General features: G+C 41.5%; 1 protein-coding gene across 1 annotated transcript in view; it reads right to left on the bottom strand.

Moving 5' to 3' along the window:
• MTUS1 (microtubule associated scaffold protein 1) overlaps window positions 1-23181 on the bottom strand; it is a 128383-nt gene that overhangs the window by 28516 nt on the left and 76686 nt on the right. The window contains 1 exon segment of the mRNA XM_070408281.1: window positions 2871-3085. Coding sequence (XP_070264382.1) covers window positions 2871-3085 — 215 coding nt within the window.

Raw genomic sequence — 23181 nt, 5'->3', positions numbered from 1 at the left:
GATAGAGCGTTAGCCTGTGGACCGAAGGGTCCCAGGTTCGATTCCGGTCAAGGGCATGTACCTTGGTTGCGGGCACATCCCCAGTAGGGGGCGTGCAGGAGGCAGCTGATCGATGTTTCTCTCTCATCAATGTTTCTAACTCTCTATTCCTCTCTCTTCCTCTCTGTAAAAAAAAACAATAAAATATTTTTTAAAAAATCAATGTGAGAGCAAAACATCAGTCAGCTGCCTTCTGCACCCCCTCCCCACTGGGAATTGAGCCTACTACCCGGGCATGTGCCCTGACCAGGAATCAAACCGGCAACCTTTCAGTGCACAGGATGATTGCCAATCAACTGAGCCACACCGGTGGCCATGGCTGGGAAGAAAGTATCTTTTTTTTTTTTTTTTTTTTTTTTTTTTTTTTCAGTTTATCTGCATAGCGAGGTTCTCTTGCCAAGTTCTGTCCAGATTCTCCAGCCAGGTTCTGTCGAAAGTATCTTTAAGTACCAGGATCACACAGAGTGTGGAAGTTCATGCCCACGGGGTGTTTAGGGACTGAGAATACAGCTGAAGGAAGAGCTGACTCCTGGTCCCCTGCTTCCTGAGGGGCATGGAACGCAGAACTGCCTGACCTATTTAATTTGCATTTTTAACTTTGGCTGTCTGCCTAAGGAACCTGCCAAATGTAATGTAAGTTAAATGCAGGTGGTGATGGGATGCCACTATAACGAAGATCTGAACATGTGTTTGTTAGCGGGAAAGGCAGTAGTAGCCCAGTAATGGCATTTGAACAAAGGATGGAAAAGCACATAGGGATATTCATAGGGCATTTTCAGTTCAAAGTGTCCTAGAAGTGAGTTCAAGTCTTGATCCTCCTCTTACTAGCCGTCTGATGATCGTCAAATTTCTTAACAGCTTTAGCATCAATTTCCTTCCCTCCCTCCCTTCCTTCCTGCCTGCCTTCCTTCCTTCCTTCCTTCCTTCCTTCCTTCCTTCCTTCTTCCCTCCCTCCCTCCCCCCTCCCTCCCTCCCTCTCTTCCTTCCTTCCTTACTTTCTTTCTTTTGTTAATCCTCACTGGAGGATATTTTTTCCCCATTGATTTTTTAGAGAGAATGGAAGGGAGGGAGAAGGAGAGAGAGAGAGAAAGAGAGAGAAAGGGAAACATCAATGTGGGAGAGACACATCGATTGATTGCCTCCTGCACTTGCCAAGACTGGACTGGGAATGGAACCTGCAACCCAGGCATGTGTCCTAACTAGGAATTGAACCAGCACACAGGTCAATGCTCAACCAGTTAGCCACACTGGCCAGACTGCACTTTTAAATTTATACTGAATTAAGTCTAGTAAATGTGTGTATTCATCAGTCATGGAGAGTAAACAAACGTACATAGCTGGGGCACAACTTGGCCCATGTGGGAACATTCAGCCAGCCTGTGTTAAAACTGGCTCGAGGACATGAGTAGTGGGGTGTGGGGGGGCTGTAGGGGGATAAGGACACATATGTAAAACCTTAATAAAGAGGCGGGGGGAACTGCTGTGGCTCAGTGGTTGAGCATGGACTTATGAACCAGGAGGCCATGGTTTGATTCCTGGTAGGGCATATGCCTGGGTTTCAGGCTCCATCCCTAGTAGGGGGTGTGCACGAGGCAGCCGATAGATGATTCTCTCTTATCATTGATGTTTTTATCTCTTTATCCCCTGCTTCCTTCCTCTCTGAAATCAATTTTTAAAAATTAAAAAAAAAAAAAACAACTGCTGCAGAAAGTCAAGCCACAAGACAACAGAACCAATTACCTCGAGATGGGGTGTGATCATGTGCTAATCACTCACAGAACACTGTTTTTGAGTGGTGACTGCTGGATTTAAGTATGTACACTATAGTTGTAGATATGTAATATTTACTTATGTTGGTGAAATTACTACAGTATTTTTTTCAACATATGGCCTATTTGCTAAAGTTTTTTAAAAATAACAGTGAATTGCCTGACAGTGTTGCTCAGTGGTTGAGCATTGACCTATGAACCACAGTCACGGTTCGATACCAGGTCAGGACACATGCCTGGGTTGTGGGCTCGATCCCAATGTGGGGCATGCAGGAGGCAGCCGATTGATGATTCTCTCTCATTGATGTTTCTATCTCTCTCTCCCTTTCCCTTCCTCTCTGAAATCAATAAAAATATATTTTAAAAAATAATAATAACAGTGAATTAATAACAATAAAAAAAAACCCTGTTAATTTAATTATAAGCAAATCTTGGTTAAAAGCATTTTAAAATTAACAGGTTGAGTCTCAGAGGGAAGGCAAGGATGGGTGTGTGGGTAGGGAGTGATTAACCAAAGAACTTATATGCACATATGCATAACCTATGGACACAGACAATAATGTGGTGAAGTTGGATGCAGGGTGGAGCAGGTCAATGTGGGAAAAAGGAAGGACATCTCTAATACTTCAAAAATAAAGGTACATTTTAAAAAAATTAACACGGTATTAATTTTCACATATGACATGCGGGCTGGACATTTTGTCTGTTCGATCCAAAGTCTGTTAAATCAAGGTCCACAAAGTCAAGGGCTTACTGTACAGTCTGGAGGTGCACAGGCGTATCACAGGCAAATATCTTTTCACGATCGATTGTTGGTCTACGAGACTATCTAGAGAAGAAATGTTTCACCCCCAATTTCTAAAGAGTGACTCGGGCATCAAGTGAGTGGCAAAAGCATAACTGGATGAATTATATCTGGCTTTACCAATCATCAATATAAAGATATTCACAAAACAACCCACGAACACTGCTCCCCTTCTCCCCCCACATCCCCCTGCCATCCTGGTCCCCCACTTCAGGGGAAAAGACTGCCGGGGGTGGGGGGGGGGCACATATCCTTACCTCAGACAGTAGATGCTGAATCACAACGGTTAATGCTTCAAACTTGGCGTTCCCGCAGGAAACTAGCTGCTTAAGGTGCAGGATGAACCGGCTCTGCTTCTCCGATTTGGTTTTATACTGAGCCAACTCGAGCGTCTTCTCAGAGGAGAGCACATCTGGAGGCGTCTGCGTTTGGATGCATAAACTCCTGGGAGTCTTCTGTCTGCCGTTTTCAACTGCAAGAGGAATTAATAAGAGGCAGTGACATAGATGATCGTGATTTCTAGAATAAGCACCATATGCATTCACATACAGCGCGAGAAGCCACAGAAATGCATGTAAGTTGTGTTTACATAAGGAAAGCATATGAATGAGAACTGGAATGAATCGCATATCTAGATGTTTGGAATTCATGAACACAGACAATGGCTTTCATTGTGACTTTAAAAGCTCTCTATGGGGCAGAGAAGTGATCTACGTGAAGCAACCCAGAAACAGAAAAACTGTGTGCAAAATCATGTTGATTTCGTAGCTTCTAATTTCCTAGGGACACTGGTACCAAAACCTGACTATCACTGTTAGTCTGACTCTATGTTCTGGTCACAGACGCTGAAAGAAAAACACAAATTATTGGACTTTAAATGCCTTTCCCTCCCCCTACACATTTTTTACGATCTCCCCACCCTTTCCCTGCTGCTGGCCTGGTCATTACAAAGATTTATACCGCAGACGAGTCACTTCCTAGCCTCTAAAGAATCATCGTGTACATTTAAAATCCACTCACATTTTGTCCCTTATCTTTAAATTCACTGTTAAGAGTACTAGACTCTTGACTATTCTATTTCATTTTCTATCAAATACAAGCTTTGCTGGTTTTTCCCCTTCCAACTAGTAGTAATAGCTATAAATACCCTGTTTAAAGCACATGTGAATACTCGCCATGCCGAGTGATTACTCACTTTCTGTGCCAGGGTGCCCTGGGAATTACTCTTCTCTATTTTCAATGAAAACCTGTTCGGTTTAGGAGCCATTCCAAAGGTCTCAGCCACTTTAAGTATCAAACAGATTGGGAAAGCAGGAGACAAGCTGTTTAGCTTCTTGAGACAAGTAGGCCAAACACTCAAAACAAATCTAAATCTAAAAAAATAAAAAAGCTACCAGAAAATGTAAAAAACCCACGTTTCCTTGTTCTCACAGGCATTTGCTGTGGCGTCCTCATTCTGTGGTAACCAAGGCAATTTTATAAACTAATTATTTTCTCTAATTTTTCAGGGAAAGGAAAACTACAGTGATTTCTTGAAGGAAAATAAACAAAGAAACCTCAGTATTCATGATCCAAGAACCAATGGCCAAAAACAGGAAAAAAAAAAAAAAAAAAAAAGGCATTCATTTTCTATGGCTGCTTTCCATAGTTAAACAACTCGCATCTGTACTCATGCTTGATAATTCTCAGTTCTAAAATGACTGAAATATCTGTTGTGTTTTCAAATTACTAGGAAAGAGGGGGAAAGTGTTTCTCCAGGATTCTTTATTAGTCATCATTAATTGTTGTCTGTTGATAATTGCCAATTCCCCAGATGGAGAAAGTAACTGAGTTAATAGTCGTAATATGAAAGTCCTGAAGGAAGAACAACTTTATCAAGTCACTATATTAATGAAAAAAGATCTAAATATTTTTAAATTATGTCAAAGTATCTGAGCTTTGTATTCCTTTATTTCATCGTTTCCTAAAATGTTCTTAGAACTTTTCTTTTTTCCTATACAAATAATAATAATTACATAATGTTTTACTGTTCATAGAGGGTCTCACTTTCCTCTCTTTCCATTCTCCCCGTCACCCTTGGTAGGGAAGGTGATATTCAGAGATGAGGGCCTTGCCCATGTGTAGACAGGCCGCTTCTATGGGACAGATTCAAGGTCAGGACCCAGGTCTCCGAAGTCAAGTCTCTACTATTCCCATACATTTTGGAAAGGGAATATGGGTTGGAAATGTAATGTATTTCACCACTAAAACAAATATGTATCCAATAACCTTGATAAGATGTTACTTTAATACATTCAAGCCCATTATCTGAGAACTCTTCATTTCAATAAACTTACATATAAACATTGATTTCATACAGTGTTTTTTATATTTTACACAAAACAACAACAAAAAAACCAGGACAGCAATAAACACTTTTAACTCTTTGACCACCCAGAATTTACTGCAACATAGGTAGATATATGCCCACGCCCATGCTCCTGGTTGGTATCACTGCTGTATGTCCTACCAATACTTATTGAAATATTCATTTACTTATTGATACATTGCTTTTAAATTCATCATTTCTTGAATCCTTAACAATGTTTGATTTTCTTTCTACAATTTTATACGCTAATAATTTTTATACTTTAACACAATATCAAAGTTTAAAAACTGTAAGATTATAATTACTTACAAAATCTGAGTGGTAAATCTTTCATATTAACAGTTTTAGAGAAAACATTCTTTAGTATTCTCATCTACTTACTCTTTCAGATGAATTTTAGTATTCAACGGTAAGTTTTAGTAAGTTTTTTCATAAGAAAATATATTTAATTAAATGTAAATTAGCATATTAAACATTGTTTTTCGCACTGAGGTTCAGAATACAGGGACTACTTTTATAGCACCAAATTTTATATTTTCCTGCAAATTACCTCCTATACCAAAGTCAGGCCATAGTTAAGTATTTACGTTTGGCTCCTTGGTGAACTACTTTTTTTTCCCACTGTATTATCAAGATTTTTTTAAATTTTAACTTACAACTGTATTGAAAGTATTTGCTAGAGAAGTAAGGGAGGGAACGAGGCTGCTTCAGTAAAACCCAAGCTGTCCTTACACCAGCCTCTTTTTCCCTCAGGCTTCCTGAGTGGCCTGAGAACTGGAATTTCCAGAGTGGGGGAAGCCCATTCATCAGCATCGGCTCCTGAGTGTCCAGCCCTGAAAACCCGCAGCACTGCTCTGCCTCGGGAAGTGATCAAAATCCTCAGATGTGTCCATCAAGCTGCAGCGCTAAATGCTACCTGAGAACCTCATCCAAGCACTTAAAACGATTCTGGTCACGTCTGTCTGCATAATTTCATTTACTCAAGTTGATGTTTGAAGACATAAAAGCTGGGTGAGAATCCTTCTCTGACACACCCTAGCACGAACTATTGGATTCATAGCTGGGAAGCCAGAATTTATCCTGTTATGAATCCTATAAGGAAGAGAAATGACATCTATAGAGCGGTTCTCACTGCAGACTTGTTGGCAAAGAAGAGGTCGAAGAAACAACCGAAATGTCCATAAGTAGAGGGTTGGTTAAAAAATTACAGTACATTTATATAGAGGAACACCGCAGCTGTGACAGAACTAAGAACTCTTGTGGTAAATGAAAAAAAGCATACTAAGGAACAATGTAGATAATATGCCCTCTTGTATAAAGATGGGAACATAAGACCACATTTTATTTTCTTCTCTTAAAGGCATAACAAAGCTCTTGCATAATACACATAAAAGTAACTAACAATGTTTGCTTTTCCAGAGAAGAGAACGGGAACTAGACAGATACAAGACATTCTAACGCATTTTTCATACTTTTTAACCACGGGGTAAATATTACCTATTCAAAATGAAAAAGTAGTATTATTTTTTTTAAAAAGATGGTTAAAAATGAATTCAGAGCACTTAAAATCTTTATTTAACACTTAGCTATGGAGAAAACATAGTCAATCTGCGTTTCTTCCTTGGGGGATCTAGACAGGATTCTAAATAACATGAGTTTTATTGTATGTGAATACTCAGAATAGATTTACATTTAAGGAGAGAAAAAAACAGACATATTATCCTTCTAAGAGTACATGTCTTCAAAATGGTAACAAAAGAGCCAATACACTAACAAGCTGCACTCTACCTAGAGCTGGAAAAGCAAGTTGTGACCTCAATCTTCCGCTCCAAGCACTGAGCTCCCTAAGGACAAAATTGTACCACATGGTAGCAGATGACCCAATTTGAGCATCCTTCTCACCCTCCTCACTCCTGACTCAACTGAAGATCAGAGATGATGCAAAAGTCTCCGGTGATGCTCAAAGCCCCAGTGCTCAAACATAGGGCATTTCATACTACTAAACACAACAGTTTCCCTTAAATCCCACAGGATTCATTATGTATAGGAAATGAGCATAATGTGAGCCAAACTTTGCCCTTACATTCCATTTATTAGCATATTACCTCTTTGATAATAAAAGCTGTATTTAAAGGCATAAAATATCCTATTATGCCTATTAACAGGATATGTTCTGATTTCAAAGGATCAATTTAACCCGAAGCTTTTAAATTAAACGCTAACTTCTACATAGATTCAGATGTCTCTCAACAAGATAATTACCTAATTACCACTATCGTGTCCAAGCCAACCTTCCCAGGATTCATTCTAATGAAACCGAAACCTCCAATAGGAAAACAAAAGTCCTGCATCAAAGATATTTACTTGAAAAATAGCGGGATAACACTGCTTGCTATCTTTGTTCTTTCTCCTCAGAAACCTCCAATTTAATAAAAGTTAAAAACTAGCCTGATGATCTTATTTATCATCTTAAAGTAGCAGACAATGAGAAACAGAACCATTTTTTTTCAGGCTCAAGTCACTCAAGCATATAGATCCCCATCTCAAGACTAAACACCATTTTTGAGAGACATGGACTAACCATCGTCACATACTAGCTGCTGAGGCCACATCCATCCTAAGACCAAACAAGCCATTTACTGAATCTCCTGCATTTCTAAATATTAAAATCGACTTGGAGACAAGACCTACCAGGAGAGTGCCTTGGCTTCCATGAAACACACAACTAAACACAGAATGTAGTAATAATGTTGCCTGGTGTCTTGTAGACTCATTGATCTACTCATTCACTTACCAAATGTTTATCAGAATCTACCATGATGGTTTTTTATGGTTGGGCAGACCTTCCCTGGGGTCCTGGGGAGCAAGGGAGGCATGTGGAAGAGGATCTCAGCTGAACTGATTTTCCCTAGTATTAATCTCTTCCTGTTGGACTCGCACACACCCACCTATCTGAATGCGAGTGAGTCATTAGGTGGTCTGTGCTTTCTACGAGATACCGCCTTGAAAACGAATGTTTGTGGGTGAATAAGGTGTAGGTAATGAACTAATGGGCGAGCGAGTGTTCTCTAACTTTCTACCCGCACCCTGGAGAGACGACCGCTTCCCTTCTCTCTGCCTTAATTTGAACCGATGTATCTTCAAACCTTAGTAGAAACACCTACCTCTACACAAGTCCTTCCGGTCAGTATTTCCTCAGCCTTAGATGGTGGGTGTGCATGCTGGGATATTCCATGAAAGCAAAGCACTGAAGTGCAAATTATTGGGCAATGTGTGTTCTGGTAAGAGGGAGTGCCCAGTTAAGAATCGATAGCCCAAATGACACTCCATCCAGCGAGTGTCTACCTGACGTCTTCCTCAACAAAGTGGCCCTTGCTTTTAAGGACCGTCTTGGCAGCAGAGACAGAAATAGGTCATCGACAATGGCAATATGATTTGATAATGAGAGAGCAGAATGAGTACACAGACCGGGGAGGGCGCAGATGATCTGGGGTTGTCAAGAAGGGGTTCTACAGACAGGACAGACATTTGCACACTTGGCAGACAGAGAAGGCCAGAAAATACACAGGCATAGAGAGGTACAGGAGGCCCTGGAGGCCCTGGGAGCCAGTGTTCCTGGTGTTACAGCAAGATGAAGTGGCTGGCAGCATACATGGGGGTGAGAGCATGCGTGCCATTCAGGGTTTCATCTGGTAGGAGGCACAGAACAGTGCTGAGCCGGAGACTGGAGGTGTGTGGGAGAAACTCTGAAGGGGGTATGGTCCGGAGGGAGCCCAGCAGGAGACACTCAGGGGTCAGCTGCAGTAAGAACAGGCAGCAAAACATAAATGTGTTCATGAGGCAAAACAGGAGGATTAGTGACCAGCTGGACCAAGGGAATCCGGGGTGAGTCACACGTTTCCAGCTAGGAAATAACACGCAGAGGAGGAGATTATCGCTTGAGAATGTGAGGGCAGGGAGAGGGGAAGGTGTGGGTCAGGGCGAGGAAGGTGTGGGTCATGCGCTAACACTGCTCTTTATTCTGCAAAGAGAGTCTATTCTAAACTCACCTGCTCCATAGCACTTTCCAAATTCAGTCATCTGCCGTCTCATTTTCCTGAGGAGCAATCAGCTCTTAATTTCCCACTGACCTGCATATTGCTCCTAACACACACTATTAACAGACTGTCTAGTTGTCTCTATGAACAGTGACCCACAGTAACCTGGACCTTACCAAGATAGTTAAGAAATAATTGTTCACGTCATCAATTATTGGTTTAAGTTTGTATGAAACTTAACAATGTAGGAATAGAATACCCATTATAAATGCTCTACTGATAAAACAATCTTTTTTTTAACCCATTTTAAGTATATAAAAGCCATACCTAAAGTTGAGAACATTTTCTCTCAATGTATTATTTTAAACCTGAAAATTAATTCATTTAAGGGATCAAAATATTAATGTCTATGTTCAAACAACAAAGTGAGTTGAAAGTATTTAATTGACATAACTACAAAATAGGTAATCATTACCAAAAAACGTTCGTGTCGTAAAAGAGAAAAAACAATAAGGTCTATTGCGAAATTCAGCCTATTAAATGATGTACTCCCCTTACGTATAAGCAGCTAATAGCCAGCTTTTGAGAAATCACTGTTTTGCCTTCTCTTTGACAGAAACTACAATAAGGCTCTAACCCTCTCATACCTGCATGTACTATAGAGAGTGGAGAAGTCAGACACTCAATATCCCAGAGTCCCTTGTGGGTAGAGACAGCCATGTGACAAGACTTAGCCAATGAGATGTAAGCTTTAGTGATTTGGCACCACCCCTCCCCTATTTTTTCCTGCCTGGAGCAGCCATTGTGAGATCATGAGGCAACAATCATGAGGAAAGTGCTAAGAAGCAGCAGAGAAGTTGACCCTGACGTTGCTGAGCTACTGAACGACATCGGAGCTGCTTTTCAGGCGAGACACAGAAGCGCCTTCTTAGTTGTCTTAACAAACTGCAGCTAAAAGCAATTCTACTTGACAGTCTCAAAAATGAATACCAAACAAAAGAACATAACTGGATGCCTTTCATTCTAATTAAGCACATGTAGTCACATTCTGCCTCACTCTGACAGAATATCAGGTTAGTCAGAATAGTTCTCTTCACTCTAGCCGGTGGCTCGTTTGGTTGGAGCGTCCCGTACACCAAAAGGTTTCGGGTTCAATTCCTGATCAGGGCATATAACTAGGGTGCAGGTTCCATAGCCTGTCAGGGACATAGGGGAGGCACCTGATTGATGTTTCTCTCTCTCTCCCTCTCCCTTTCTCTCTCTCTAAAATAAATATTTTTAATTACCCTCAGGTGAGGATAACAAAAAAATAGTCCTCTTCAGTGCAGCTTTAAGTAAATGAAAATATTTTCTGTTAATAGTTCTCACGCCCTTCCTCAATATATTTACATATACATCTCTCCTTTTTGCTATAATAATTGCCTCTTTAAAAAATCCTCACCAAAGGATATGTTCTCATTGACTTTGGAGGAGGAGGAGGAGGAGGAGGAGGAAGAGGAGAGGAGGAGGAGGAGGAGGAGGAGGAGGAGGAGGAGGAGGGGGAGGAGGAGGAGGAGAAGAAGGAGGAGAAGGAGGAGGAGGAGGAGGAGGAGGAGGAGGAGAGGAGGGAGAGGGAGAAGAAGAAGGGAAGAGGAGGAGGAAGAAGAGGAAGGGAGTGAGGGAGGGAGTGAGGGAGGGAGGAGGAGAGGGGAGAATCCTCAATGTGCTTTTTAAATATATATATATTTATATATATTTATATATTATTAATTTATATATCTATATATATCTATATATATCTATATATATATATATATATATATTAATTGATTTCAAATAAGGGAGAGGAAGAGAGAGATAGAAACACCAATGATGAGAGAGAATCATTAATTGGCTGCCTCCTGCACACCCCCTACTGGGGATCAATCCCACAACCTGGGCATGTGCCCTAACTGGGAATCGAACCGTGACCTCCTGGTTCATAAGTTGACACTAAGCCACGCCCGCTGGGCTATCGATGTGCTTTTAAGGTCACTAGCTCAGCAAAACCAACTCTATTTTTCAGTGCAAGTAACTTCACTTGAATCAATGAGAGCATTTCCTCAAAATGGCACTTTTCAGAATAATTAATATCGCTCTCTCCAGCTTCACAGAAAGCCTGAATTCTAATCCAACTGGTGGCAAGAACTATTTCTCCTTAGAAGATTCGTTCCCCTTCACTGACTCATTATAAAATTTGAACTGATACCTTCAGGCAAGATTCTGAAACAGACTGAGCCGAGCACTTTGGCAGGAGACCATGGCCAGCACTGGGGTGGTCAGTGAAGCCACTCCTGGGCCTCAGGCGATGCCAGCCTTTACCTCCCGCTGACACCTGCAGCCATGCCCGGCGCCCTGACGTCACTCAGAACTCCGAGAAATTCTCTCTTTCTTTCTTGGCCCCTGTTCACAGAGGAAATTACATGCTGGCTCCAACAACACACTCTTGTCGACGGTGCCACACAGTAACAATACACGGACATGCCCGGCACACAATGCCATGTGAGGGTTCGGTGACAGAGCCTGTTCCCGCTGGGTCCCTCTGAGCACCATCCTTACCGCTGGCACCTCTCTCTCCACAGTCTATGCGCACAGTCTGGACCACCTGGATGAAGACACCCTCACCTACGGGCGCAACACCCTCACCCACGGGCGCCTCACCCATGCCCCGTCATGACTACTTGATGTTCTATGTCTGTCTCCCTCCATTAAATTGTGGGCTGTGTGGAGACAGGGGCCACGTGTGACGCAGTCCTGGCTCTATCTGCAGCATCTAGCATTGTAGCTGACACATATACACGTCTAATAAGTATTTATTTATGAAATGAATGAATGAATGGATCCTGCAATGTGAAAAGGTTTAGAAACAGGGGAAAGGCTGGTGCCCAAAACCAAAAATATAAAAACCTTCAAATAGCCTCAAGTATTAGGTTAGGGCAGTGGTCAGCAAACTCATTAGTCAACAGAGCCAAATATCAACAGTACTTCTTCAAAATAGACTCGCCCAGGCCGAAAACCGACTTCTGCGCATGGGCCACGAAGTTTCAATCGCACTGTACGCGCGCCCACACGTGGTATTTTGTGGAAGAGCCACACGCAAGGGGCCAAAAAGCCGCATGTGGCTCACGAGCCGTGGTTTGCCGACCACGGGGTTAGGTGATATGAAACTGTCCACATTTTTCACTTGTAAAAAGAGTAATTTCCAATGCTCCAGCCTAATAGCAAAGCGTGAGCTAGAGGAGTGGCAGAGGATAAAAACAAATAGAGATTTCCTACGACAGAGTCTTAGATTTTTGCAACCAGTTAGTTACGGCCAAATGAACAAGAGCAAGGATTCCAAGGTGACAGGTTTAATGACAGGACAAGGGAACAACATGGTGTCACAAAAAGAAATAAATAAATCAGGCATATTAACTGAGTTTGAGAGAGAAGGAGAGAATTCGTTTCGATATGATGAATTTTCAGGTGTCAGTAATACATCCAGAGAGTTTTAAACCTATAGCCAGAAAATCCTCGGAATTTCAGGTTAAAGGGATTTCGGAAATCATCTCATCGGATTCCTTTCTGTTGTAGCCTGTATGGTTACTAGTATGTGATCAAGGTCTCTGACGTGATCACCAGCAAAACCAAGGCAACAAACCCTGGGCTCCTGGAAACCTGGTCACCACCACTGCCACTAGGGCAACCAACACAACTCCCCCTAGTAAGAATACAGACACCGCTACTGCCTGCAGCCACACGGAGAAGAAAGGACACAAGGTCTTTGTCATCCATTCTACTGGGAGACTTCTCTGTCCTTAAAGGTATATCATATGGATAAAGCTCACAAAAGATTCTTACCGGAGGTGAGTAGAATTAAATCCTTGACATAATTTTAAAATCCTCTCCACGCACAAAACCCTTTTTTCCATCACTACTATCCACTGGATCTAACAGAATTAGAGCAAGATGTCAGGAAAATCTATAATCCAGAAATTCTAAACAGAGGCCCTGGGTTTTAGTCCCATCTCTGCCACAGGCTGTGTTCACCCCTCTGGGCCTCAGACTTCTTGGCGGCAAATAAGACGAGCCAGATGCCCTCTCAGTGCACTCCAGCTCTGAAAACTGCAATCAAATGGAGGTTGCGAAATAGGTTTCTGTAAGTTCCGAGAATAAAATGTAACGAAAAGAGCCCTATTAGTTAAGCCCTGGTGATCAAAGCCTGGTCTCTTTTGCTTAAGCTGCCTTGGAAAGCTAACTGCTTCACAAAAATACACACGCAGCCGCAAATGTTCACTAACTGAAGACTGATGAAATAAATCACGGCTCACCCAACAATGGGATGTCATGTGACCATTAAGAAGAATGAGTGAGATAAATAAATGCGTTGATGTGAAAATCTAAGACATATTAACTTTCAAAAGCAAGCTATAGAAGAGTGTATATAGTACGCATCCATTCCAGTATAACCAAGAAGGATGAAAAAGGGCCACCCAGGCTTCCACATGATCAGAAGCTACCAGGGGCTGTAAGGCATCCCCTGGGAGTGGCTGCCTGCCAGAGGGGGCAGGGCTGGGTGAAAATTGAACAACCTTCTATACTGTTAGGTTTTCCTTTTTAACTTGGAGTATGAGTTCTATTTTTAAGTTAAAATTAGAAGCTTTTGGAGCTACTTTTGATCACCCAAATTATTACAAATACAGGGCACCCTTTTTGTTTTCTAGAGTTGAAAAAACTACAGTGACATTTAGGCTGGGAGAAACACAGCCACTGTTTACCTGCTAACCTGCCTCGGGTACCTCTAGCTGTCAGACCAGATGGAGAGGGAAAGGCAAGCTGACTCAGGTGCAGGTCAAGGGGAGTTATGAAACATGAGGAAGAGGTGCTGGAAAAATGAGAATTATCCCACAGAGAAGGGAGATGCCTCAGGGAGAACTAAAAACCGTTGCTGAATAAAATCTCTAGGGACAGAGAGGAAAAACAAGACGCATAGGGCTGCCGGCTTATGAAACAAGGAAATAGCTTCTATTTACATCCCCCAAACAATCCCCTTACAGTTAACACTAACCAGCCCAAATCCAATGTACAGCCCTCTAGTTTTTACAGCCTAAAATCAACTTCATTTACCGTAGCTGCGATTATCCTCTAGAACAAGAGGCCGCGTGGTCAGGCTCCTGAGTCCTCAGGCTCCCACATGCCTAAAATACATACTGCACTGATTTCTATCTTAGGCACAGAAAATAAAAGGCAGCTACCAGCATACACATCAGAGGCGGTCTTCTGTAGCTGCAAACATTTCACTATGAACCTTGGAGGGCTTAATTTGTGGTTCACTTGTTACCTGCCTCTCCCCAACCATTGGGATGTTCAAATTCAGACAAACATTTAGAATGTGGAAATCTTGTGGTCTACTAAACATCACAATCTCAGTGAGAAATTACATAATGAAAACCACAGAAACCCTCTCATCTCATCTCACCCTTTAAGGCAGTGGTCGGCAAACTCATTAGTCAACAGAGCCAAATATCAACAGTACAACAAATGAAATTTCTTTCGAGAGCCAAATTTTTTAAACTTAAACTATATAGGTAGGTACATTGTTATTAACTTAATTAGGGTACTCCTAAGGCTTAGGAAGAGCCACACTCAAGGGGCCAAAGAGCCGCATGTGGCTCGCGAGCCGCCGTTTGCTGACCATGGCTTCAAGGGAAAAAAAAATATTATTCTCGATATACCCACGTCCTATTTCCAAAATCATTGGAAGTAAAATGCCAGTTGACAGGTGTTGATTTTCACAGCTTTGGTTGGCATCCGAGAAAAAAGCTAGGGAGCTCCAAGGCAACAATTCCATTTTCTATAAACAAACCGAGCAAACATCTGCTTGCAAACAGTAACAGCGCCGTATACTCCTGTGTTGAAACAGCAGAAAACTGCTTGTTTTTTGGGGTGTTTTTTTTTTTTACAAATTAAGGCTAGTGCTCGCTAAGAAAGAGCTTCCTTTCCCCACTCATCTATCTCATTAGGAAATGTCTGCAGACGTCTGCACGTCCATCCATGTGCCCCCCCCGCCCCCCGCACCAGCCACCACGGAGCGGTCAGTGCCAGACAAACCTGCGTGGAAAACCACAGAGCTTCTCCGAAAGCCCGAAGGCAGGCGCAGGTTCCGCAGCAGCCCCTTGGCAGTCAGGCGGACGTGGATGGTGGATAAGGAGAACTTGGGAGACAACAGCATGTCTTCGGAGCAGGTGGGAAGAGTTCGCACAAGAAACAGCTCCCACCGATGGACAGTCACATACTGTCTTTTCAAACTCGGCCCTCCTCGGGGCCAAGAAACACAGGGCGAGAAAACATGCCTACATAGCAAATGTCATTCCAGCACACACACACACACACACACACACACACACACACACAGAAAAAACCCCAGAGCGGTCCCACTGTTTCCGTCTTCCCTTTGCTCTCCCAGATGTTGCCAAAACAATGCTCGTCCTCGGAATAAAATCTCCTCTTGGCAGCCCCCGCACGAAGCAGCCTGTGAGTTACATCACACTGCACATGCCTGTGGGGTTGTTATGGTTCTCATCAGAGATGGCAAAGGGGGGAGGAAGTGGGTGGTCTCAGGAGCTTTACAGAGCAGCCAATAACGCCGCAGAGTCTGGAACCACTTGGACGATTGTTCAGGGAAATTAACTACTTACAGTGCCGCCTGCTTATTTAGTAATTAGGGGGAAAAATTAAGATTTCATTAAAGTAATCTGCGTCCTGGTTTTAACATTTTTTATTACATTCACACTGATAACACTGGGGATGTTTGCAGATTGTCTCTGCAAACCTACGTATAAACCTGACACCCTGGATAAAATTTTTAAAAAATGGCTCTGAGCAATAAATGTTCCCTACTATAATTTTTAATAAAATGTCTATTATAGCAATGGCTGGTTGATAAGAGGTTCAAGTGTCAACTTTCACACTCACATTCTGAGGACCTCACTCATAACCAACAATAAAAGGTTCATGCAATTTCTCTAGCAGGTGTAATAGTTCCAGAAAAATAAAAAATTAGTTATTCACACAGGCAGTATTCTAAGGGCTGCACTTACTGCTCGACTCATCCCAGGTATAGAAAACCAGGTACCTCTCACAGTAAGGTGCTGAGGCTAGAAACGCAGGAGGGGCGTGGTTATGTGTATTTTTAAAAAACATGTATTTTTATTGATTTCAGAGAGGAAGGAAGAGGGAAAGAGAGATAGAAACATCCATGATGAGAGAGAATCATGAATCGTCTGCCTCCTGCAAGTCCCCCACTGGGAATCGAGCCCACAACCCGGGCATGTGCCCTTGACCGGAATCAAACCCAGGACTTTTCAGTTCGCAGGCCAACGCTCTATCCACTGAGTCAAACCGGCTAGGGCAGTTATGTGTATTTTTTTACCAGGATTTATTCAATGTTTTTTTGTAGTATAGTGGTTTATGAAAGCACATTAAAATATGATGGCAAAAAACAACAACAACAAGGAAGTCAAAAGGTAAAGGTATGGGTATAAGAAAATTGCAGCGGCAATATGCTACTTAAGTAAAGCAAACAATAAACCTGGAACAGCCCCAAATCCTAACTCTTTTTTTTTTTTTTAATCTAAAAGAAAACAAGAAAACAATGTGTAAAAAAATGATCTATGCTTGTTCCAAAGATTTCCTTAAAAAAAAAAAAAGCCTTGGTATCAGAATAAATGTAGAGATTGTTAACTATGAATAATCCTATGAATCGCTATTTAATGCGCAGGAAGCACTCTTTCAGGAATTGTATGGAGCATTTAGGGTGTGTCGGGGGAAGCTGATAGGCAGGAAAGGAAATTCTGAATAATTTCTTCTCCCTCTTCACTCAGCCTGTCAGTTTAGAGACACACCAATCCCTTGTCCAGGGTTCACTGTGGGAAAGATACAACTTGTTCACGCACAGACAATGGACCTGGGAAACACATTGCACCCATGGCAACTGAAACACAAATAACCATGGACATAAAGTCAAAACAGCTACATTTAAGTGTTGATTTACAATTTATCCCAGTTTATTGTTATTTTAAAAAACCGACCTTTTATTCAGTTTCTCAATATTAATAGTATGCTATAACCACCTCTCCTCCAACGCCGCCCCCCCCCCCGAAATGTGTAAAAACCAAGATGCCAATCAGCATTAAAGTTGTAAAGAAGAATAAGGTTAAATATTAAACATTATTAAAACTAGCCATGACACCACTCCATATGGGATTTGGGTTTTTTTGGTTATTGTTGTTGTTGTTGTTGGAAGGGTAGGGTTGTTAAGAAATAGTAAACTCCAAAATGCCCTGGTTAGAAAAGAAATCCTTTAGCCTAGACCAGTGGTCGGCAAACTGCGGCTCGCGAGCCACATGTGGCTCTTTGGTCCCTTGAGTGTGGCCATGAAGTTTCAATCGCACTGTACGTGCGCGCCCGCACGTGGTATTTTGTGGAAGAGCCACACTCAAGGGGCCGCAGTTTGCCGACCACTGGCCTAGACCACTCAAATAAAAAAAATTAGCAACATGCCACCTATCCATCCTACTCATTAAAGCTTTTACTTGTACCACACTAAGCTACTACATACACTGAGTGGCCAGATTATTATGACCACCTGATGTTTGTAGGTAAATTAGCTATAATTTCGCGCTGAAGTTGCTAGAGGGCCAGACCATTATAAATAGGGCAGCAGGTTGTTTACCACGACAGTAGAAGTGATTTTTTTCTGAAGATATGGGTAAGCAACGCGATTTAACAGCCTTTGAACGTGGGATATAAACACACACACACACACACTGAGTGGCCAGATTATTATGACCACCTGACGTTTATAGGCAAATTAGCCGTACACTGCATCGTATGGGATATGGAAGCCAAAGGCCTGTTCAAACACCTTTGCTGTCTGCAGTTACCAAGATAAAACGTCTCCAATTCACACAGGAACACAAGGATTGGACAGTCGAGCACTGGAAAAAAGTCATGTGGTCTGATGAATTACGTTTCCAGTTGCATTATGCAGATGGCAGAGTGAGAATTTGGTGGAAACAGCATGAAAGCATGCACCCCACATGCATGAGTACAACCCTTCAAACTGGTGGGGGCAGTGTTATGGTTTGGGGCATATTTTCCTGGCATGATTTGGGCCCTTTAATTCGTGTGGAACAACGTCTGAATGGCACAACATACCTAAGTATCGTTGCTGATCAAGTTCATCCTATCATGTTGATGGCATATCCCAATGGAGATGGCTTCTTCCAACAAGACAATGCGCCATGCCACGGCGCTCGTATTGTGCAGGAGTGGTTTCAAGAACATGAGGGAGACTTTACCTTGCTTAGCTGGCCCTCACAATCACCAGATCTCAATCCAATTGAGCATTTGTGGGATGAAGTTAAAAGAGCCATCAGGCAGCTGGTTCCACAACCATCAAATCTCACAGAACTGGACAGTGCTATTCATCAGGCATGGTGTCAGATTCCTCGCATTACCTTTCAACCTCTCGTGGACTCAATGCCAAGAAGAATCGCCGCAGTATTGAAGGCAAAAGGTGGCCCAACGAAGTACTGATGGGGTGGTCATAATAATCTGGCCACTCAGTGTATATTAAAAGTAAACATTGCTGGACCTGGCCGTGTAGCTCTGTTGGTTATAGCATCATCCCCATACACCAAAGTTGAGGGTTCTCCAGTCAGGGCACAGATAAGAATCAACCAATGAATGCATAAATACATGGAAAAACAATCCCCCCCCACCCCCGCCTCTTTCTCTCTCTTCCCTGCTCGCTCTCTCTCTCTCTCTCTCTCTTTCTCTCTCTCTTTATCAATGAAAGAAAATGTTGCCAATAACCCTTTTTTAACATCAGAGCAAAGAATTGCAAGAATAAAGAGAAGAGGGCTTCTGGTCAAGATGATTCACTTCAGATCAAGAGACACACACAGACTGAAAGTAAAGAGATGGAAAAAGATATTTCATAAAAATGGAAACAAACAACAACAAAAAGCTGGGGTAGCAATACTTATACCAGACAAAACAGACTTTAAAGCAAAGGCTATAATAAGAGACAAAGAAGGACCCAGCAATTCCACTTCTGGGTATTTTTCTGAAGAAACCTAAAACACTCAATTGAAAAGACATGTATCCATATGTTTATTGCAGATTATCTACAATAGCCAACATATGGAAATGACCCAAGTTTCCGTCAGTAGATGAATGGATAAAGAAGAAGTGGTGCATACATACAATGGAATATGACTCAGCTGTAAAAAAAGAATAAAATCTTACCACCTGCAGCAACATGGATGGACCTAGAGGGTACTGTGCAGAGTAAAATAAGTCGACAGAGAATGACAAATGCCAAAAGATTTCAGTTATCTGGAGAATCTAAAGAACAAATGAACAAGCAGCACACAAACAGACTCACAGATACGGAGACCATTTTGACAGTTGCCAAATGGGAGGGAGACTGGGAGGATGTATGGAAAATGTGAAGGGGTTAAGAAGTACAAAATGGTAGTTAGAGAACAGTCATGGACATGTATAGTACAACATTGTGAGTATAGTAAATAATCTATAATAATAAAAGCTTAATATGCAAATCAACCGAACAGCCAAACAGCAGAACGACCGGACGACCATGCTATGACGCCCACTGGCACCAGGCCAGCCAAGGCAGGTGTGATGCAATTGGTCAGGGGCCTGGCCATAGCCCCATGATTGCCCTGCAGAGGGAGGCTCAGGCCACCGGCTGGCAGGCTGCCGTGAGTGGGCGGGACCTCCCTCTGCAGGGGCGATCCTTCATGGAGCCCTGGCCAGGTGGGCAGGGCCTACCTCTTTGGGGTGATCAATCTCAGGGCTCCTGGACTGTGAGAGGGCGCAGGCCGGGCTGAGGGACTCCCCTCCCTGAGTGCACGAATTTCATGCACTGGGCTCTAGTGTTATAATAACTAAAAAGAGAAGCAGCACCAATGAAAAGAAAAAGTTAAAACTCAAAAGGGCCCTAGCTGGTTTGGCTCAGTGGATAGAGCGTTGGGCTGTGGACTGAAGGGTCTGAGGTTCGATTCCAGTCAAGGGCACATGCCTGGGTTATGGGTTTGATCCCTAGTAGGGGGCCTGCAGGAGGCAGCCAATCAATGATTCTCTTTCATCATTGATGTTTCTATCTCTTTCTCTCCCTTCCTCTCTGAAATCAATAAAAATATATTTTTTAAAAAGTCAGAAGAAATAGTTCTTGTTTTTTTTTTACAGCAAAGTACATGCTCACAAGTAAGGTATATTAAAGACTAAGAACAGCTCAAACTAGGTTTCAATTCTTTCCCAAACATAGTCTGCCCCCTGGTGGCAATTTGGCACTAGTGAGCCAAAGTGAAGGGGCGGCCTTGACAATCTATTAACAGCCAGCTGTTATGTAAGACAATCTACCATGTGCTGGGCACTCACCCAAATACTTCATATGTATTCACTCATTTAAGTAACTGAATAAGCAGTTATTATACAGGAACACCAATTTGTAAATATATTACTTCGGGGCATTAGGGAAGCACAGATTTTTAAATTGGCTAAAAAATATTCTTTGATTATTTATTGATCAGCTGTTTATCACTTGTGCCCTACCTGTAGTTTCTGAAGTTATACTAAATATGAGACATACCTAAAGATAAGAAATTATCCAGCCTCATTATCATACAAAGTCTTAATTTGATTTAAGAGAAAATAATAAGGATCGCCAAGGGAAAAAAATCTAAGGAACTTTGGTTACCTAAGATAAAACAATGTGGTTACTGCTATAAAAATTAGGACTGGGTTTTAGGAAGTTCAGCAGAGCTTGTGTTAGGATGTCAAGTGGAAAAACAAAATTCAGATTTAAAATCGTATGGATAATAGGATCTCAACTTTAAACAAAAAGAATAAAGAATATTAAAGCAAACATAGAAAAATGTTGGCAATGCTCTGGAAGTTGGAGTGGGCGTGATTTTTAATTTCTTGGCCATATGTTTCTGTGTTTCCCCATTATTTTTCACAAGCATCAGAAGCAGAAAAAGAAACTTTTTAAAAAGTGTGACATAATAGCTTTATGAAAAGCCTATGAAATAAGCTGAGTCTCAGTTAATGACACAGATAAAGAAAAACAAAGAAAAATTGTATGTCTTTAGTAAGGCTTAGGAAACAAAAGAAGATATTCTAGGGGTGCTATAAGTATTTGGCAGGTCGATGTGTTATATCACAGTACATTCAAAGCAGAATCACAGACTCCACTGCAGTGTGTGTGTGTGTGTGTGTGTGTGTGTGTGCATGTGTGTGTTTAATCAGAGACTTGACTGTAGAAAACAATGATGTTATGATTCTAGACATGATTCTGGCATGTGCTATGTAGGGATGTTTAGATGTGAAGAAGTGCATACAAATAGTGTCTGATTTTTTTTGTCTGTTGTTAATGATCACGAAGAATCTGGAGCAAATTGATATTTATAACAGAGATTCAAGCCTCTATGTCCAACCCATCTTCCCCCGAACTCTAACATGGAGTATCACTCTTAACATTTATCTCCTTACTTTCCCTAAAAGAATGCTAATAGCTACATTTTCTTCGTTATTGTGACTTAATAATCTTTATGGTCTTATGTTCTTATCTCTATTCCAATTTTAGAAAGTTCAACTTAAAGCCCTATTTTTTTTCCATAGTGCCCTATTCTTTAGTAGGAGGAAGAATGCCTAGAAGACAGATTGTAAATAATGATTTAAAAAATAACACAAAACAATTAGAAAAAATTCCAGCCCCCATCCGCCCATAAGACTGTAAGTTCTCCAATACCAGCGCCATTGCCTTTTAGTTCTGTGGTCTCCCAACATAAGAGCAGTGAGGCCTTACCCATGCACAATGTTTGTTTTAAAAACAAATTTTAAAAACACGTGCTCATTGTAGATTTTTTAAAAAATTAAATTACATGCACATTACAGTGCTCTGCAACAAGCTTCTAAACGTAATGGAAGCTTAATAAACTTATTAAACTAAAAAATTCACTTATCTTTCATAGCATTAAATAATCCTCATTGTTATTTAATGGCTTCAAAATGTTACTAAATGTCAAGGAACGTAATTTAAACAGCATCTGTGATTTCTATCACTCAGGTTGTTTCCAATTTTTCCCCCTCTTAAATAATTTTGAAAGCAATAAATAAGTCCACTATTTTCCTAGAATCAGTTCTGATCAATGGGATTCCTGGTAGAAAGCATTTGTCACCAAGGTGCCTCAGAAAGGCTGTTGTAATTTATACTCCCCTTCGTAGTATGTCTGGGGCACCTCACTCATGCACTAACAAGAGACAAGAACTGGCAGCACATTACTTTAATTAGCATTTTGCAAACTTTTTTCACATGTTTCGTAGCCCTCCATATTCCTTCTTTCGTGTCGGTCTATCTATTTTTCTTCTGTGGAGACGCCTTTCTCTTGCTGACTTGACGAAGCCTCTATGGCCCTTTAAATACAGTTCCTCATGTTGTGACCCAACCATAAAATTATTTTCGTTGCTACTTCATAACTGTAATGTTGCTACTGTTATGAATCATAATGTAAATATCTGATATGTAGGATGGTCTTAGGTGACCCCTGTGAAAGGGTCGTTCGACCGCCAAAGGGGTCTCGACCCACAGGTTGAGAACCGCTGCTCTATGGAGTAAGCCTGTGGCCTCTGTTGTCCCATTTTGTTGTTTGCTTTTTAATATTGTTTATCATGTTTTTAATTGAGATATGGCTGACAAATAGCATTATATGAGTTTCAAGTGTACAACATAATGATTCGATATTTGTAAGCACTGTGAGATGATCACAATCCGTGTAGTTATAGCTAACACCCAACACCGTGTTTATAGTGTTTTTGACAGAGAAGAAGCCTAAAAGTTTTGCTGTCATAATTATTCATCTTTTCTTTTATACAGTTGTTCCTGGAAAAGTCTTTTCTATCCAAGTCTATATTCCTCATGTTCTTATCAGTCTAATTTTGGGGTAAAACTTCCGTTAGTCAAGAATATACAGGGTGGGGGAAAGGTAGGTTTACAGTTGTGAGTATGGGAAACAGTTTATTTTTCTATTGTTATTTATTAATTATTGTATTCTTTTTCATCCAAACAACTGTAAA

Source organism: Myotis yumanensis, unplaced genomic scaffold (assembly GCF_028538775.1).
Source record: "Myotis yumanensis isolate MYYU_CA2020_CCGP unplaced genomic scaffold, mMyoYum1.0.hap1 SCAF_3, whole genome shotgun sequence".
NCBI classification, from domain to species: domain Eukaryota; kingdom Metazoa; phylum Chordata; class Mammalia; order Chiroptera; family Vespertilionidae; genus Myotis; species Myotis yumanensis.
The sequence above is the reverse complement of the archived record's forward strand: the minus strand, read 5'-3'. Positions and strand labels throughout refer to the sequence as shown.